This window comes from Bemisia tabaci, chromosome 9 (genome assembly GCF_918797505.1).
Source record: "Bemisia tabaci chromosome 9, PGI_BMITA_v3".
Taxonomy (NCBI): domain Eukaryota; kingdom Metazoa; phylum Arthropoda; class Insecta; order Hemiptera; family Aleyrodidae; genus Bemisia; species Bemisia tabaci.
The window spans coordinates 3,563,203-3,583,345 of record NC_092801.1 but is presented as its reverse complement, the minus strand read 5'-3'; the positions used below and the strand labels follow the sequence as shown (position 1 = coordinate 3,583,345).

The following is a 20,143-nucleotide window of genomic DNA, read 5'->3' as shown; positions in this document are numbered from 1 at the left end:
CTCTCTCTGGGTACAATCTTCCACGCTTATTCAAACGGCACTTTTGAAACCTCTGATCATGCAGCCAAAAAAAAAATAAACAGAAGGCCTTTACCGACGCAACTTTCTCTACAGTCCCCAAGCCAAGGCGCATTTTCAAAAGACTAATGGGTGGTGTAGATGAGAGATTTAGGTATATAATATACAGCGTATTTAAAGGCTTGTGAATGTATCTTACAAGCTTGGAGAATTTTCAATGCTTCACAAAACAATTGCAAAGCTAGTGCGGAGGTGAGACAGAGTTCTGTTTAGATCTGTGTTTGCTTTGTGTTGAAGGCTCAAAAAAAACTGGTAATCTGCACTAATGAAATGCATGCTCTTTTTTGTGTTCAAATGAAGAGCCTTAAGAGATGATTTACTTCTTTTTGTAGTGGCCTTGATACGTTTCAATTATGGCCAAAGAAGGGAAAATGTATCATTTTATAAATTAAGTCTTATTGTATACGTATCAAGCAATTGTACAAAAAAGTATTACTACTTTTGCGGCTATGTTACATACAAGGATTAATCATAAACAGTCATAGTTTTACCACCACCGAACAAAGGATTGCATCAATAAAGGACTTAGTTAGTTGGGAAGTTAACAGGTTAATGATAAAAGACCATTTAATCACCATCCATCAAAGGTATCTAGTATGTTATGGTTTTTATTTGAGAGCTCGAACCCTACAACCGGCCAATCACATAACTCCATTACACCTTTGTCTTGTCATGTTAAGTTTGGTAGGCAAATATAAAATTTGTCGATCAGCCAGGGACCGTGGAAATTTGGTGAAAAGAGAGTTGACGTAAAAAACCAGTGCGGTCTGTAAATAAATTGTGTACAGCATAACAAGGAGAAAAAAGTGTCAGGCCACACATTCTGAGCTGGTCTGGATTTGAGAAATTGGAATTTTTCAGAGGGAGGAGCCAGATTAGTCCGCAACATTTGGTGGGGAAACCTACGAGAATTAGAAGGGGGGGGGGGGGTCCTGTCCTGCTTTGTGTGATTTTGAAAAGTAGTTTCGCAGTCAATATTCCTGATGGGTGTGAGAGGGTGCTAAAAACAGATGAACTGCATACGCTACAGGTGATCTCCTGCTCGCATTGGCGGGCTTACACATTGTTATATTTTATTTTACCGAGTGTTGAACGATAGGATTTTTGAACTCCGAAGCAATGAGTGAAAGATTTGGTAAATTAGATCAAAAGAGTGCAGACTGAAGAGATATAGTACTGAACTAAAGGGAAACAGCATTATCTAGCATTGTGAGAATAACACAATGATTTTCATTCTAATTACTGATTGAGGATAGGGACTTTTCAATGAACTAGAGCGCTGATTACAAGCCATAAGAGGCAGTTTGGAAAGCATCATATTTAAAAAAAAAAAAAAAAAAAAAAAAAAAAAAAAACCAGCGTTTTTAAGGTGGATCTTCCAGCTTTTGCGCAATGCATTCTGGGTACAATGGATGTATCTCAAATTTTAACCTTTAAGTGAATTATTTTGGGAAAATCTAAATTTCAGTCTGCAGATAAATCATTGAACAATGTTCATACTGAAAATCATCCTACAAAATCTTAGAATAAAGTCAAAAGTACTGTTTCCAATTGATCATCGATATCGATACATTGAAATTGGTTGCAGAACAGAAACAGTGCTTTTGATTTTATTTTAAGATATTGGAGGATGATTTTCGAGACGAACATTCTTCAATGATCTATCTACAGACTGAAAATGAGATTTTCCCAAAATAATTCACCTAAAGGTTAAAAATAATTCACCCAAAATAATACACCTAAAATTTGGGATATGTACATTGTGCCCAGAATGCATTGCGCAAACATTGAATATCTACCTTAGAGACTTTTAAAAGATTTGGAAATCTTCCAAAAATTTGGGGGAAAATTTGTCTGCACTCTTGAGTATGACCGTCCAACTGGCTACCATCTGCTGTGATTCTTCTTTCCCTGACCTTACTGAAATGATGAAAACCCTGCACCAAAGAGAGGGAAAGAACTAGCTTCACCTGGGGAGTTACACAAGGCAACCCCGATTCATGCTTCTGAAAATCTGGGATTTTCCATGCTTCACTTAAATTTTTCGGCAGTTGCATCTCTAAAATGTGACTGTCCATGGGATATGAGACCTTAGTGTACGGAATTCAATTGTTAGAAGAAAGCAATTTTTGTCGAATTCGATCGAAAATGAGTACTTTGGTATCTTACAGGCAACATAAGGGTTGTATGGAGAACTATCTGTTTTTTTTTTATCAATAGAGGACATTAACATGTATTTCAATGCAATAAGTTTGTGTTTAGAACAAGACTAACTACAATTTTTGAAAAATTCATCTTAGAATTATGTAGAGTGTCTACAGACTTGGCAGAGAAAAAATCCCCTGGCTATTCCAGGTATTTCCTGACCAAAATCATCAAAATTCCTAAAATGGTATGCAAGCACAGAGCTGAGAATGAACAATTCCTGGCATTGGTGAAAGTTGCAAATGACAAAAACCAATGAACCTTCTATTCTTTGGGTATGAATCATTCAATTAACTAAAATTGAAATTCCTCATTGAGACCGATAACTTCGTTCACTATTCCGAGTATGGTTTGATCGTGTCGACAGCGCTCATGTTTTTCCAGATTTAAAGATTCAAGATGTTTCAAAATTCCACTCTCTTCAATAAAATTCTGTGATTTCCCTATAGACATCCTGAACGAGTTGTAAATAGTTCAATTTATTCGTTGGATCAATAGAGGTCATGAGTATGCACTTTCAAACGATAATTTTGTCCTTGGCAGATTAGAATCATAAAAAAATTTTCTTTGAAACCAAGTTTTCTGAACAACTCAATTCAAACCCTCAAACTCCAGTTAGGTTGGACATGTTGGATATCCTAAGTTAAAATATTTACTGATTTCCTTGACTCAATGGTAATAGACGCATTTAGTGTGATGTCACATCTCGATTTAATTTCAATATCTCGAAAGTCGAAATGTGCCCCAACAAACGAACTCAACGTTCGTCCAAAGACTGAGTACTATGTCACGAGCTTATTATATTATCAATCCGTGTGTATGCGGTGTCAAACGTTTTGGAAAATAACTAGCTTTCAATATTTTACGGTCTCATGGATTAATGTTTCAGTTTTGGGCTAGTTGTAGCATTCTTTCATCAATTGTTCATTTTGGAGGTTATGTTTGTTTGTTGGGGCACATTTCGACTTTCGAGATATCGAACTAACAATATCGCTCCGTGACGTCACCACTAAATGCGTCTATAATCATCTAATTTTAAGTTCTTCAGCACTAAGGCCTCCTCACCTGTGGACGGTCACAAATATACTTTCCCCTTCACCCAGCGCAACTAAACAGAAGCATGCAGATGGTGAGAAGGGTGGACATACCTTGGTTTTAATATCTTTCTTTACAATAGTAGAAGGTATGGGGGTGAGAGGTGGGGGAGGTGAAGCGTTTGGTTTTGGTGGTGCACTCAGCTGAGCTTTCAAGATAGGGGAAGAGGGTAACTGTCCCGGAAGGATATTGGGAGCCAGAGGAGGTTTCCCGCGCACCTGAATGCCTTCATAGATAAACAGGGATGTTGTTGAGCCCAAGTCTCCGTTTGCATTCGCTCGAGCTGCGATAACTTCTTTTGGTCCGACATTAGCACCAAAAACAGTCCTGAAAAGAGGAGAAACCACATTAACGCTGTAACATGTTTGATGCGTTCTCTGGAGGCATCAGAGGAAATACCTTGCTGATTTTTCATGAATTGCCCGATGACCAACTTTCGTCATGTGACTGTCATGGCGGCTCAGGTTTTGTTTTTGTTTACTTCAGAAGCGTGTTATAGTTTACATCATTTTAGGTATTGTTCTCGGAGATAATCAACCCTGAGGGTTACTAGGTCAAAAAAAAGAATCTACATTTTATTTAAATTAAAAGGCGAGTTACGAGACACGATAAATGATGGCGGGATTGCGGATACTTAAGACATTGAGGTTATCTCAACGCTCAGCGGCCTTGCCCATCACCTTTGAAAGGTGCTGGGCGATTGCGTTGGCCGATGGCCCGCCATGACAGTCATTGGGCAATTAGCGAGAAGTCAGCAAGTCCTCAAGAACGATCGTCAAACTCTCAACGGTATCCATCGGGTAACCAACAGTTAACCTGATGCCTCCAGAGAACGCATCTGTTGATGGAAAGAGATTATGGGTCAGTGGCATCCACTTTATTAAATTCATTTTCTGAGAGTACGGAGCGAATTAAACTCCTATGAATTAGTCATATTTTTCTAAACCTTACGAGGCAATGAAACCCTGTTTTGAAAATGTCAAAAATGGAAAAACAGGGTGTCTACTTAAACCGGCTGGTCAAAAATAAGTACTTTTACAGTACTTTTTCAGTGCATTCTGGAGAAATTCGGTACCTCCTCCAACAGAAAAATTCCGTTCTTTTTCAGTACCTCCATTTGACGAAATTAGAAAAATTTCAAAAATTTGAAATTGCGACAAAAATGACAAAAAATTTAAAAAATTCCAGACCTTTTTGCGGATTTTCTGCACTGTTTCAGGAAATCCTGACCGCTCTTAAAATTAAATTCCGTCCTTAAATTCCGGACTTTCCAGAAATTCCGGACTTGTAGACACCCTAAAAAAGACATTCCAAAGTTGTTTGCACTTCCTCAAATGGCGGCAGCAGTTATAGAGCCAACTCTTTACTTAAAAAATTTGTTGACTCTTTCAGGTTTTCCTTACCATTGGAAACCCCGTGGTTCACACCCTTTCTTACTCGTACGTTTGATGGAGTCCACTTGAATTCACCCAAAATTGTGAGCTAATTTGGTAAAAACCAGTAACTTTTAAACGTTTCGCTGGATCAACATGAGTTTTTAGCTCGCTATTGAAACACAATAACCGCATGGGCATGGGAGAGTAATAATTTTGTGAAAACTGGTCAAAATTTCACTGATAAGCTCTGATGAATTTAAGAACTTACTTAACACACTGAGGGAAGTGTCCGGGAGCAATAACGCCTTTCCGACCTACACGAGCGCAGGCTGTGATATACTGCTTGTACAACTCTCCCTGCTCGATACCTCGGCCGGGAACGGTCGAGGGCTCAAAATGATTCCTGAGCCATTGAATGGCGAACTGTTCGTTTTCCTGCGCCACTAGTTGCCCGCTCACTCCAACAGGACTCACAGTTGCAATCGAAGCCGCTGTAGAACCCATGGGTTGTGGAGCTGTGAAAGCAAGAAGAAAAATCAGCAGGGGCATACAGGCGAAATAATCTGGATTTAAAACTTTCAAAAGCATGGAAAGCTCCTTGAAGGGAGCACATTGAAAATTCGGCATTTGCTGCTTACTGCGATGACAAGGAGCAAAGACACCTGATTGAGCTTTGTATTTCATTCTTCTTCGAAATGAAAATCAATAAAATAGCAAAAAGAGCAAAAATTACAAAAAAAAAAAAGAGCTCATGCCAAGATTTCAGGTGTAATACAACTAACGTACAAAAATAAGTCATTAGAAGTAGCTGTAAAACATGGTTTTTAATATTCTTGATTTTTCCTAATCTTTGTGGAGACATTCTCTGATGATAACTCACTATTTCCACTTTTTTTTCTCTAGATTTCCTGATGGGTGACTACGTTTTTCTCCAAAGTTTGTGGGGGAAAAAGCAAATTTTTCATCTTTCGTCTGATTCTTTCAGGTTGAGGTAACATAAATCGCCAACTTTAAGAATAGTCGATTTCACTGCAGAGAGAGAGGACACTCTCAGTTCATAGCTTCAATTCTATAAAAAAAAAAAAAACCCTAATTTTGCCCAGATATGTTTCATTCCCTGATGAATCCTGGTAGTTCCCAGTTCAACAATTTCGAGTTGAACAACACCATTGCAATAGCAGGTAATGAATGAACCAAGGTATCGTATGAGTATCTGTACCGAAGCTTTTCTGCTTTTGCAATCATCAAAGCAAAATTTTCACAAAAACATGTTTATACGTCAAATTAATTCCCAGGCCCTAGACAGTATGCTTGGAGCAAAAACAGTATAGAAAAACAAGGCTAAAAGACACAATAAAACTCCTGAGATGTTTCGACTCAAAACTGAGTCATTTTCAGTCAAAATAATACAACAAAAATTAAAAAATATCGGTGACAAAGCCTGAGCCCTACAAGGTAGTGCCCAGAATCTGAGAAAAACCTAATAATTTATATTTCCTTCTTAATTTTTAATATATATGTATTATTCCAACTGAGAATGACTCAATTTGAGTCAAAACGTCTCCAGTGTTCCATTGTGTTTTTCAGCCTTGTTTCCCGTTTTCCCCCTTATTTTTCTACTGTTACCATCGTCTCCAGTTGCCTTATAAGAATCGAATTTTAGACAGGGTTGCCACAGAATTTAGAAAATAAAATTCCCTGACATTTCCCTGATTTCCCAGACACATTTTGGCGAAATCCCCTGACAATTGAAGATAAGACGGATGGTTAAGAAGGCATAATTTAAAATAGTCATCAGGCAAAATTTGTTGTTCGAAACCTCAAACCCGTTCTAGGAAGCAAATGTAGGCGATTAAGCAAATTTTCCCTGATGATTTTGTCATTTTCTTCATTTTCCCTGACATTTACCTGCCTTTTAAAAATCCCAGTTTTCCCTGACTGTGGCAACCCTGTGTATCTCAGAGCAAAAACCCGATACTTACGGCGAGTTTGAATCATTTGCTTGGGCACCGGTTGCGGTGTGACCTGCGTCGGCTGGAGGGGTGGCGGATGAGAGGGGCCTGACTGGACGAGCGTCGTAGTTTGCGAGACAGGCATGGACGTTGTGGCGACAAAGCTGGCGACCGCAGGAGTCATGGGGAACGGCAACGGCATAGGCGAGGAGACTAGCGATGGAGACGATGATGGGATTGGGTGGTACATGCCCGGCGATGAGGTGAAACCGCTCAGAGACGAAGGGATTGGCGGCAGGGGTGATGGAAAGGACGATGGGAAGGAGGATGGTGGATAGGGGGATGGCGGATACGAAGATGGCTGGATTGGGGTCGGAGGAGGTGCTGTCGGTGCCATTGACATCATCGAGGTGCCGCCGGACACCGTTTCGACCACCCTCATCAGAATGCACGCTTTTGGACCGTAACTCTGCGCCTGTGGAAATAATGAGCGGTTAATAGCGTTTAAAAAAACATTTACTATGTATTGCATCATCTAGGATATGAAAAAAAGTGTTATAAATTATTGTTATTTTTTAGAAATTTAGGCTATTCATGTCTTTACGGACTTAATGAAAGTGGGAGTGCAGATACAAAAAAATAAGATTTTTAACTCACTGGATGTAAAGAAATTAAAAAGATTTAAAGTAAGGAGTAGACTTGAATATCTGCAGACAAATCTCAGCTGGAGATGCTCAAAATTTGAGTTGAGTACTGAAAAATTTGCCAACTAGCTGGCTTGGCCGATTGTTCCAACATTTTGTAGGGAAGTTTGTCTTCTCTTAAAGAAATTTCATGTGTATCTTGTCAATAAGGTCGCCACACAATTTTTTTTCAGTCATTTTAGAAAAAGACCTACAGATTTTGTGACTTCATAAGCAGACTTTTAATTCCCATGTATTCTTTCACCAGTAATTGCTTATTTATACTCCAGTTACAGTTGAAGATCTTGTCAAAGGAAGGGTATCTTCACACCCTTTTCATGAAAAATTTTGGTTCAGTCACGGAAGCTTCATGCATTTGCAATCTGGCATACTGGTTTCACCAGTTGCCTTTTGTGCTTATATCTGAGGTTGAAAAACAACGGAAACTTTGACGATAACTAGTTAGGTATTCTGACTGCTCACCATGTTATCACAGCTGAAAATGAATACATTTTCACTGTTCTTTTTTTTAAAAAAAATACTGTAATGTAATCAGAAAAGTTCAGAGGATTGGATTGAAGCACTGCGTATGACTGCGTTAAAACGCAGGCACAAATCTTATTGCAGTCAAGTTATAGTGGATTCAAGGATAGACTATGGGTTGTTGCTTTATATGATGTCATGAGCGTCAGATTAATATGAAACATTCTTTTAAATACTACAACTTGTAGCCTCTTTTTCCTAATCATAGAAGCTGTTCGGGCTTTTAAAGCTTAAATTTACTTCAGAAATGCAGACTTTCAAGTTGTATCCCCCCCCCCCCCCAAAAAAAGAAAAATGTATCCATTATGAAATGGCTTAAATTTTAGTCTGAAGAATTGACCCCGTCGTTCTATTCAGGACACCATGTATTTTTTTAAGAGTCTGCGGAGTAGATACAAGAGAAACCAGACAAAGAATAGGAAAGATTCCTTACCTCAACAGTGACAAGAGAGACTAAGGTATCGATTGCACCATGAACGTGCATGATAGCGTTACATGCACGTTCCCCGAGAGAACTCAAGGAATATAAACATTCTAAGGTATATACAAGTAACATGATATCATGAAGAGTCAGAAAAGAACATATCCTTTCATAGACCTGAAACAAGAAAACGAATGAAAACATTTAAATGAGAAATGAAGATCAAGTGTGCAGTTTGAAAACATGTCATTATATTTTTAGAGCTAGAGAATATGCCTGATCTCGCGATTCTGATCTTAGGATCACAACAAAATGGAGCCAATTTTAGAGGGCAGTGAACTGTTTTTTTCTATTCTGTTTTTCTTTTCTTCTGGCTCAATTCTTGGAAAAAATGAGTCAAATTGCATGTGCAACCTGGATTTCAGTAATTTTGCTATAAATTCCAACATTTAACTGCAAAGCAAAGACGCCAGATTGCAAAAAACCGTCGGTAACTTGGAGTTTTCTACACCTCTGCTCATTTCGTCTGATTACAACCTTGTTAACTGATTCAATTAGATGCCTCCTCACCGATAATTTCTCATTTCTAAAGGTCTGATTTGATATTTGATAGCTCTATCTTCTCAGTTCTGGGATATGGAGTCTAAAAATTTAAAATTTATGTAGGAATCAATACAAAGTTTTCCTTATACCATAAAATGGAGTGAGATTCTTTCCCTTTTGGAAACTAATATTTGTTGTAAAAGGAAATGAAACATTTCGAATATTCTTGGGTGAGAATAGCAAGAGAACTAAAAGGTAGGATTACCTTCTGTTGAAGACATTTTTGCAGTAGTTCTTCGTTGTCTTCGTTCTGACCCAGCTTATTGAGTATTTCAATGGACGAAAGAATCACAGCCCGATCCTGCGAGTGGATTCCATTGTTGACTACCCTTAACACATGGTCAACGAACGGTTCCTCTAGTTTGACATCTACTGCAACGTTCGCCAACATATCATGTCCGACCTGATGTAGACAGTCCCAGTTTGCACCACAACACAGCAACATAAACCTGATAAAATGCACATCGCTCGACAACAAACTTAAATTTTCCTCTGTGAAAGACAGATTCCGTAATACCATTGCGATTTGAAGTACACGCTGACCGACGTAGTCTTGCATACCCAACGTCCTCCCGACACAGAACAATTCTTTATCGTCATCGGTAATTTTTAGATTAATTTTGCACTTGCTTTCACTACCACTATCACAATCAACTTCCTCCACATCCGTGTCGTCACTGGTTTTATCCGCACTATTTGCTAGATCTACTAAGCCTGAGTCAGCCTCCACATCCATTTTAATCGGCTCTTCTTTCTCTTTCGATTCCTCGCACGCCAGAAGTTTGCCCTTTTTCCGCCGCACAAATTTGCTTTCGTTCAGAAGGGGAAGAAGAGCTTTGTCTCCCAGCACGTCACTCCAAAAGTGTTTCACCGAGTGTCCTCTCACATTTTTGTAGTGATCTTCGAAGAAATCTCGCATCGATTCTAGAACAGAAAAAATATATGTAATTAGTTCTTTGGTTGGTGTCTTATTTCTAATGAATGATACTAGATCAGAGCTAAGGACAGTAAAAGCTTGCCAAGTCAAACATTCGTAAAAATAAAAAGCTACCTGAGCCTACATACATTCCTAGATTTAAAAATGTAGAAAAATTTCACGGGACAAACTCCTGGTTTTATTATTTCAGTTGTTGAAAGTCGATGAAGTTGTAGAAAACTGTTCAAATTTTGACAGGAAAAAAGTCATGCGATGATAACAACCGACAAGTTTTGGACTGAAAGGGATTTAATAAATTAAAGCCATTTAAGATGTTTTCTGCTCCAGCAAAGATATCAATGATGGAGCTGCAGGAATGTGTGCCTTCTTCGACGAGTTTCAAAATCTTCACTCTCATGTTATTTTATCCAAGGGAGAAAAAACTAACAATATTGCTTGAAATTTTCAATGAATATTGTCTGCGCAGGGAAAGAAAAATTAAATCAGGGTACTTTTCCAAAAATGACATTGAGTATGATTCTATTTAAAAAATAGAGTATGTCAAATGCCTGCAACATCGTAAACCAAGATGACCATTCTACCAATTTCACAGTCGATATGGTTATTCTTTCGGATCATAATCTATCCATGTCTAAGGATAATTTTCCGCAGGAATGTCCATAATTAAAAAGATTCCGATTTGATTCTTTATCAAATTAATGATACAATTTTCAACGTAGTTTTATGCAAATTGAATGGCTTCAGAAAAGAGAGGCTTGGAGAACAAGGCACATAAGTGCAATTTTTGCTATTTCGAGAAATACGTGTTAGAAGTTTTTGAAATTACACGGATCCTAATGGTGGAGAGAGTTCAAACTGACTTTTTGATGCTTCAAAATTGGAATTTAGGAGCAAATTTTTCACACAGTATGCATTATGACCAGTTTTACTTGAAATCATTCATATCTCAATTTTTTCTAAAACTACACTTACGCATCTTGTCCTCCAAGCCCCTTAAATGAGAAAACTTAAACACTGAGATCTTCTCGAGGAGTGTATGAGCAGTTCCTGCCGCTAAATTGCCTCTTTAAAAAAACTGAAATTTTTATTTAAGTAGATAGCTAGCAAAAACAACTTACGGTGATTGAAAACTGCAGCATGGGCTAGGAGGCAATGGAGTATTCTTGGGTGCTTTTCTAGTTTTAGCGTGTGCTTCCCTTCATTCGAAAGTAGTGTACAAACATTTATTGCAAAGTCTTGTTCATTTGGTAAAGGAGATAGAATGGATAGTGCCAACTTGTCATACTCCGAGGGCCGGTACAGGTCCTTGGAAAATCCGTTAACCTCACGCGCTGCATCTGAAAAAAATAAAACAAAGAAAACGATTCTATTAGTAAATAAGTAACCAGTATCAAGAAGAAAAGAGTGAGGAGATTCACAAAAATGTAGTATATTTCAAGTCACAGATCCATCAATTTTGAAGAAGATAGAAAACTGAACAGCTTTTAAAGGTAAAGACTGCGGGGGAAACAGCGAACCCAAGGTATCATGATTCGCAAAGGATGTTTGAAACCACTTGATAGTTCGAATGGAATAAAACTTCCACTCACCGGAACCCAGTCTCAAGAATGAAACCAAGTTGTGCATGACTGAGTCGAGTGAGTCACGGACAAATGGACGTATTTATGCTAAAAGGAACTATGTTACATGCAAACCCTATGCACATAGTTCCTTTTAGCATAAATACGTCCAAATAGAAACCTTCACTCGCCTGTCGTGCTGAGGAAAAACGTCGTATGAGCATTCGCATGTTGCCAAGTTTCCTCTCAGAGAATATTTATTTTCAAAGAAAGTTATGAGTATTTTACATTGAAAATTTCAGATAATTTAGATCAAATTACGAACAAAATCCTGTAAAAAATCAGAGAAAAAACATTCACAAATATTTCCGAAAATTTAAGATTTGTCGAGAGAAATTTGGCAACGTTAGAAAGCTCAAACGGCGTTTATTCTTAGCACGGTAGTAGTATCCTGGTCAGCGTAGAGACTTTCATTACTTTCAATATACATAAGATTCGCTCTCACAGCGCTTTCTGGCGCTCTGCGACGCCTAACCGCCACAAAACTCGGTCCTCCCACAAATCATCAAGGAGTTGGCACTCCCTCATCTCATCCAAAAATTTCAAACTCGCTGGATGAGATGAGGGACTTTCAATATGCTTTTTAAAATTCCCTAACAGTGGCAACCCTGCTCTCAAACCCCTCCCCCCCCCCCTGCCGCGGGAAATTCAGGGCCATACCGCTCTTTAGGGTTGCCAAGGACTTTAGAAAATGAGATTCCCTGACTTTTCCCTGACACATTTTGGTGAAATTCCCTGAAGATCGAAGGTATGACAGACTGTTAAGAAGACATAATTGAAAATAGTTTCAAGGCAAATTTGCAGTTCAAAACCTCGAACTTATTCTGGAAAATAAATAAAGGTGATTTTAAAGATTTTCCCTGATATCTTTGTTATTATCCTTTAACGGTTTTCTCTGACTTTTTACAATTCCCTGCCACTTCCCGGTTTTCACTGACTGCAGCGTTGCCCAAAAATTTAGAAAATGAAATTCCCCGTCATTACCCTAAGGCATTTAAGTACAATTCCCTGACACATGAAACATGCAATATGGCAAAAAAGACATAATTCAAAATAATTTCCGGGCAAAAATTGATATTCTAAACGTTTAATCCATTCTAAAAGGCTAATGAAGGTAAATTTACCATTTTCCCCTGACAGTTCCCAATTTTCCTTGACTGCAGCGTTGCCCCAAAATTTAGAAAATGAGATTCCCCGTCATTTTCCTGAGCCATTTGAGTAAAATTCCCTGACAAATGAAACATGCAATGTGGCAAAAGAGACATGATTTCAAATAATTCCCTGGCAAAAAATGTAATTCTAAACGTCAAATCTATTCTAGAAAGCTAATAAAGGTGAATTTACAATTTTCCCCGGACACTTCCGTCATTTTCCTTGACATTTCCAGGTTTTCCCTCACTGTAGCAACCATGGCTCTTATAAGGTCAAAAACCAAGCTTGCGACCATCCGGCGGCCGGGGGATCCCTGGAGTGACGTCACGTTTCGGAACGTGACCGAAATCGCCCGCTAATTGACAAGCGCCGAGCCGCCGAGGGGGGGGGGGGGGGGGGAGCGGAGGGGCGGCCGGCGAGGAGGCGCCCCGCGCGAGTGCTCAGTGTGCGCTGCGCGGCGGACGAAGGCGCACGTGGCGAAAAGGGCGGCGCGGCGCCCCGCTCGGGTCTCCGGGCGCCGCGCCGTTGTCGCTCAATGTTCCCATGGCAACGGAGCATAACACACCGCCCGAGTTGCCGACTCCACGCCGCGCACAGTAGAGTACCTGTATAGCAAGAGTATGGACAGATCGCTTCATGGAGGTCTTAGGGCCCAAAAGTGCAGCCATCCGTCTAATTAGAGTCCCTTTATACTGAGAGTCAAGACAATTTGAATCCATTTCTGATTGGTTCCCGTATTTTAGGCCTCCACAGTGTCACAAACGGGAATAAAGATTACAGAAATTGAACGTTTTTCGTAATCTTTGATCGGCCCATTCTCAAATGCCTCTCTCCGTTCCTCCTCTCATTCCGTTTGTTCCTTGCCGAACCCGTAATTCCCTGGTCCATTCCAGATTATAATCTTTGCAATTGGTGAATCTTTATTCCCGTTTGTGACACTGTGGAGGCCTAAAATACGGGAACCAATCAGAAATGGATTCAAATTGTCTTGACTCTCAGTATAAAGGGACTCTACGTCTAATCAACTTCTACCACACAAAATTTCATCGCCAGTCTGCAGATTCTAAATCTAACCAAGATGGCCGAGAGTGTACAGAAATGAGCGTTCTTCCGCAAAAATGAGTTAATTTATGTAAAAACTGAGTCAAATCCGTGCTTTACAAACGACGGTTCGTAACAATAGTATTAGTAAATCGTTCTGGATAATTGAAATTCATAGGTTGGCTGCATTTCTGGGCCCTAACTTTATTCGCAGAAGCATCGGTGCCTGATGGATTTTCGGAGTTTCACATCTGTCCATACTCTCGCTATACAGGTACGCTAGCGCACAGTAGATCGAGTCAATGGAGATGTCGCATGGGTGAGGAATTTGCGATTTGACTGTTGCTTTTCATGCAAAAGTTCGCGAGAAACACGATGGTGCCACTGGTTTTCTCTAAAATCCACTCCCAAGCTCAAAAAAAGCTCTCAAGTTGAGGCCAAAATGGAGGGGATATCCCACGCTATCCTCAGAGTCCACGTCTACATCAAGACCAACTCTCCATGCAAAGATAGGGAGCAAATACATAAGCAATAATGCTGTGTTTTCAGTTTTAGAGTCCCCAAATAAAGTGGCAGCCCTGTCGATGTATTTGCTCCAGCTATCTTTGCATGGAGAGTTTGTCTTGATGTAGAGGTGGGCTCTCAGGGTAGCGTGGGATATCCCCGGCCATTTTGTATTCAACTTGAGAGCTTTTTTTGAGCTTGGGAGTTAATTAGAGAGAAAACCAGTGGCCACATCGTGTTTCTCGCGAACTTTTACGTAAGAATTAACAGCCAAATCGCAAATTCCTGACACATGCAACATCTCCATTGAAAAAAACTCAAATCATCAGCTTGCGTACTTTATACTGTTGACTGCAAAGTCGCTAACTCGTTGTTGCCAAAATTGTCAGTAAGAAAACTGTACGGAGAAACAAAACAGAGAACTGTTGGAATCGTAAAATTCATGGTTTACTAACATTTGCACGAACGTACTACGTGGTTACTAACAATTACCGACATATTTACTATCTACTAGTGCTGCAAGAAAAATTTAAAAATTCAAACATAAATAAAAAAAAGAAAACACTATTTGTTATGCTTCTTTTGATGGTATCAGCTAGCTGCGTGCAGTGAAATGATTAAAAAAACAATTAGTTACGTTCAGTTGGGTCACGCAACTAAACTAACCTCCCGGCAAAGCGGGAGTATCGCCAGATTTGAAGGCGCTCTACGCTCTCGGTTGGGTCACGCAACTAAACTAACCTCCCGGCAAACCGGGAAATGTTGCCAGGATTTGAAGGCGCTCTGCGTGTTCGGTTGGGTCACGCAACTAAACTAACTTCCCGGCAAACCGGGAAGTGTCGCCAGGATTTGAAGGCGTTCTACGCGTTCGGTTGGGTCACGCAACTATACTAACCTCCTGGCAAAGCGGGAGTATCGCCAGGATTTGAAGGCGCTCTACGCGTTCGGTTGGGTCACGCAACTAAACTAAACTCCCGGCAAACCGGGAAGCGTTGCATGGAGAGTTTGTCTTGATGTAGAGGTGGACTCTCAGGATAGCGTGGGATATCCCCTCCATTTTGGCCTCAACTTGAGAGCTTTTTTTGAGCTTGGGAGAGGATTTCAGAGGAGACCAGTGGCACCACCGTGTTTCTCGCGAACTTTTACGTAAGAATCAACAGTCAAATCGCAAATTCCGCACACATGCAACATCTCTATTTTCGACTAAGACTGCAAATTTAGATGTTTATTTCATCATATTTTAAATAATGATGTGTGTTTCTAGGAGAAAATTTTACGAGGAATCCAATGAGACCACTTTTAAAACCTCAAATTTGTGCATGAACCGAGTAATGAGCTTTCAAAGTTTCAAAATTTTATGTCCGACTTCTCCCATTGACTTGTTCTATTGTACGGCGAGATCCCTGCCTCTCCGCCAGGGACACTACCGCCGTTCTGCCGTCCTAAGGAAGAACGCCGTATGAACCTTCGTGCGTTGTCAAATTTCTTTCGGTCGAACAAAAATGTTGGCTCCAAGGAGTGGTCACTTCCCTTGTGCCTTAAAAATTATTTCAACCAAAATTTGTTCCTTGGAATCGGAGAATTTTTTCATTGCACTATTGTTTTTTTTTTTTTTTTTTTTTTTTTTTTTTTTTTTTTTTTTTTTTTTTTTTTTTGAAAGTTTTTTGAATATTTGGCCTTGTCCACACGAACGCGGTTCGCGGAACTCAGTTTGAGGAACTTGTTCCCGGAACAAGTTTTTGCTGAGCTGAAACTTATTCCTCCAAAACCTGGAATTTCCCCGTACTCCGAGCTTCTAAATATGTTTCTTTTGACGTGAATTTGCTTGTTTTTGTTTTCACGTCCTTTACATATGATCTTGACATTTATTTTTGTTACTTTGGCGGTCATAATAATCTATTATTTTGCAATAATTGTATAGTTTTATTGAGGTTCCGGTTCCAGTTCGGACGAACCCGTGTGGACAGCATGCCTCGTTTCAAGGAATAAGTTCCGGGAACTGAGCAAGTTCGAGGAATAAGTTCCGCGATCTGCGCTCGTGTGGACAAGGCCTTGGAATCGGAGAATTTTTTCATTGAACTATTGTTTTTTTTTTTTTTTTTTTGAAAGTTTTTCGAATATTTGTCTTTCAGGGCAACTTGAGTAAAATCCTGCCTGACTAATCCGAGACTGAGATTCGACAGCAAGGCATTGCGTTCCCGGGCGCATTGACGTCAGTGTCGTGGCGTAAAATAATGATCGATAATCGATATTTCCGATTTTGAGCTATGGTGAAGACTCGGTTATGAAGGTGTTCGACGCGAACACCCTGGTTACCGATCCTATTCCATAGGTTTAAATGGCAGATCAATCGATAAATCGCAAAGCACGCCACGCCACTGATTGACGTCTACACCGAGAGCCTGTCCACATCGTACCGTCATGATCCTCGTCAAATCCGACCCAGGAATTTTTTCATTATTCCCCAGCGAAGCTTCCATCAGTTTCATCCCCTTCCTACCCTCCCCCCCACTTACCACTCCCCTTCGTATATCCCTCTCCCGTGCAGTCGCTTTATATTTCGGCTACTGCGGCAGTTTGGACTGCGGCTACCCGAGGAAATAGAAATAGAGACAATACAGAAGGCGGTGGCAGACAGCCATCTACAGATTCAGTCGTGAAGTAGAAATGTACATAGACCTACCAGCCAATGAGAATGGGGCCTCTAAAAGGCGTAGGACTCTTTTTCTCCAACATGATCCAACTTTCCGTTTGAAGAGTGGTTTTGAGGTGCTCTAATTATAATATGGACCGCGTACTAGAAAGGAACCAAGCCACATCAGCTTTTGCCAAATTTAAGTGGGCAATTTAATTTTTTACGAGAGAACGTTTGTGCGGATCCCTTTGAAAATGTTGAGGAATTTGCTTCGTACTATGGAGAAAATTTACTGGAATTTGCACGAAAATCCGCACGAATATTTTCATGTAAAAAATTGAATTAGCCGATTAAATTTGGCAATAGCTGATGTGGCTTGGTTCCTTTCTGTTCAACGCGGTCCATATAATTTTGAGGTGACCTGATAGGTGACTTGTAGACACCCCTGTATGTAAATTTACATTTTTTAATTAATTAATTTAATTTTTGAAGATTTTACTTGCAACTTAATCCACGATAAATGAACATTTTACAGAAGAGTATTAATGAATTTTCTCCAAAATAAATATTTCATCCGGGAAAATTCAACATCATCCGAACGTATTATACGATGGCTTTCCTTCGCACGCGGGGGTCGGTGCGAAACCTGCCGCGCCACCTGGTCGATTCGATTCGAGCTTCGGATGGCTACCTCCCTTGAATTCCTGGCTGAAACCTGAATTCAGGAGGAAATAGAGGAACCTGGTCGGGATGGGGGAAGGTGTTCATGAGCGGTAAGACCCTAGCGTGGCGCGTTTTGCCTGCAACAGGCAAGCATTAACCCCCCTTTCCCCGCAACACTCTCACTCTGCAATTCGCGTCAGACGCACAAAGGTCGAGCGCATGGATTTCGAAGAGAGTAAAAATCGGAATTTAAAAATGGACCGAATTCGAGTCGACCTGGACAAAACACGGTCCTATTTCCATAAAAGATTGGACTGATAATGATTTCAGCGGAGAAGAACCAACTTATTAGGTTGATTGCAGTAGAGTACTTGTAGACGGGAGAGTATTGCCATCTCTGTGCCGCTCTCCGATTGGTTCATCAGTTTTGAGCTATCATGGAGCTCCGAAGTTGGACCAATGTAAACAAACCCGACCCAGAGGAACACGCATTGTTAGCTGAGAAATTAATGTTAATCGCACTCAAAGCTTAATTTTCGGCAAAAATACCCATCACAGCTCGATCCGAACTCAATTCAGAAATCGATCATAAAAAAAGTTTTATTACATCCAAAATCACGTCTGGAATTTTGTCGCCATATTCTTTGTTTACATGGGGCCAAACTAGGAGCGGAGGGGCTGTGTATTGTTTACATTGGTCCAACTTTGGGGCTCTATGATAGCCGACCAATTAGAGAGCGGCACACTTTTTCTATAGAGAAGGATTGAGATGGCAATACTCTCCTGTATACAGGTACTCTAATCCGTACTCTCCCAATATAGGTACTCTAACAAAAAGAAGCCGCACAGGCAGCGATCACGAATGGACGCTTGGAGCCTTTAAACCCAGGGTTGCAATTTTTCATGAAAAATAAAATCTTGAAATTTCAGAGAAATATGACAAATATTGGAAAATATTTTCCGAAATTAAATGCTAGATCGTGAGAGGTGACTGTTTTTTGCTTTTAAATGTTTTATAGTGCGTGATGCATACCCAGCCCTCGGAGATATATTTCAAAAATTTGTGAAATTTCGTGAAATATTTCATCGAAATTTTCGATAATTCACACTTTTCATTTCACCCGTGCAACCAAGGTAGATTTACACAGGTATGGACAGAATTTAACAACTGGCCTCTGATTGGCTCTCCAGCGGTCCCTTAACGTCAGCCATTTTGAATGTTTTGATTATTTTGATTTATTATGTTCGGTTTATCGTTTGTCAAAATTTTGTGGGATTTTTTGCACAATTTGGATAATGCGATATTAATTTTAACGTTTAAACGCACAAACGTTTGAATGTTAATTTGATTGTAATTTAATTAAAAAAACGGGCCCCTTAACCTACGTCACGTAGTCATGTGACACGTACTGAGGCTCATGGGAAATTTTCAACTTTTCCATACCTGTGTAAATCTACCTTGCGTGCAACCCTGTTCAAACCTCTCCTGGACGCCTGTGCGACGATGCTCCACATTTCTTTGGTGACTCACCGCGGGCGGTCACACTCACGGGGCCCACCTCACGACCTCACACCCCCACCTCACCCCTCGAGTCATTGACAGCTGCCAGCGTGGCGGGGGGCGGGGGGTTGCGTAACGGATACGCGTCGCGAGTGCCCGTCCTGCGTTTCCGCTTCCGCGGAGCCTCGCGACAACCTTCTACACCTTTTTGCCTTCCTGCTCCTTCGCCGGGTATCCCTTCGCTCCTCCATTTTGTCGCGCCGTCCCTTTCGCCGGCGCCCTGTCCCTTCGCGCGCGACCCTCTCTCGCGGACCTATCGCCCTCTCGTCCGCCTGTCATCCTCGTTTAGCCTCGCTCTGGCCGTTCACGCCGCGGGGATTCCTCCAGTTAGAGTCCCTTTATACTGGGAGTCAAGAAAATGTGAATCCATTCTGATTGGTTCCGTATTTTAGGCCTTCACAGTGTCACAAACGGGAATAAAGATTACATTTTTGCCGATTGCAAAGATTATAATCTGGAATGGACCAGGGAATTATGGGTTCGGCAAGGAACAAACGGAATGAGAGAGGGAACGGAGAAAGGAATTTGAGAATGAGCCGATCAAAGATCACGAAAAACGTTCAATTTCTGGAATCTTTATTCCGTTTGTGACTCCATGGGGGGTGTTGTCTTGACCCTCAGTATAAAGGGACTCTACCTCCAGTCAGGGTGTTAACTGAGAACCCTTTTATTCATCCTTGCGTTTTCAGTGCCTTTTCCTTGCTGTTTTCTAACCAGCCGGCCGATTATTGAAATTGATAGATAAGACGATAGACATAGAAGGCATAGGGAGCATTGAGCTATCTTATTTGTTGAAATGGGTGGTTCCTGATAGAGTCCCTTTATACTGAGAGTCAAGACAACATCCCTTCATGAAGTCACTAACGGGAATAAAGATTACACAAATTGAACGTTTTTTGAAATCTTTGATTGGCCCATTCTCAAATTCCTTTCTCCGTTCCTTCTCTCATTCCGTTTGCTCCTTGCCGAACCCGTAATTCCCTGGTCCATTCCAGATTATAATCTTGACAATCGGTGAAAATGTGATCTTTATTCCCGTTTGTGACACTGTGAAGGCCTAAAATACGGGAACCAA

At 40.5% G+C, this 20,143-nt stretch overlaps 1 protein-coding gene across 4 annotated transcripts in view; it reads right to left on the bottom strand.

The window, feature by feature from the left end:
• Positions 1-20,143, bottom strand: part of Bap170 (Brahma associated protein 170kD) — a 110,792-nt gene that overhangs the window by 25,692 nt on the left and 64,957 nt on the right. For 3 of the 4 annotated variants that reach the window (XM_019061662.2, XM_019061664.2, XM_019061663.2), the window contains exons 5-10: positions 11,012-11,230; positions 9,162-9,880; positions 8,366-8,530; positions 6,737-7,181; positions 5,023-5,269; positions 3,432-3,705 (exon numbers count right to left, since the gene is read on the bottom strand). In XM_019061662.2, the coding sequence (XP_018917207.2) occupies positions 3,432-3,705; positions 5,023-5,269; positions 6,737-7,181; positions 8,366-8,530; positions 9,162-9,880; positions 11,012-11,230 (2,069 nt within the window). The remainder of the gene's footprint in view (positions 1-3,431; positions 3,706-5,022; positions 5,270-6,736; positions 7,182-8,365; positions 8,531-9,161; positions 9,881-11,011; positions 11,231-20,143) is intronic. The other variant, XM_019061666.2, reaches the window with a different exon arrangement.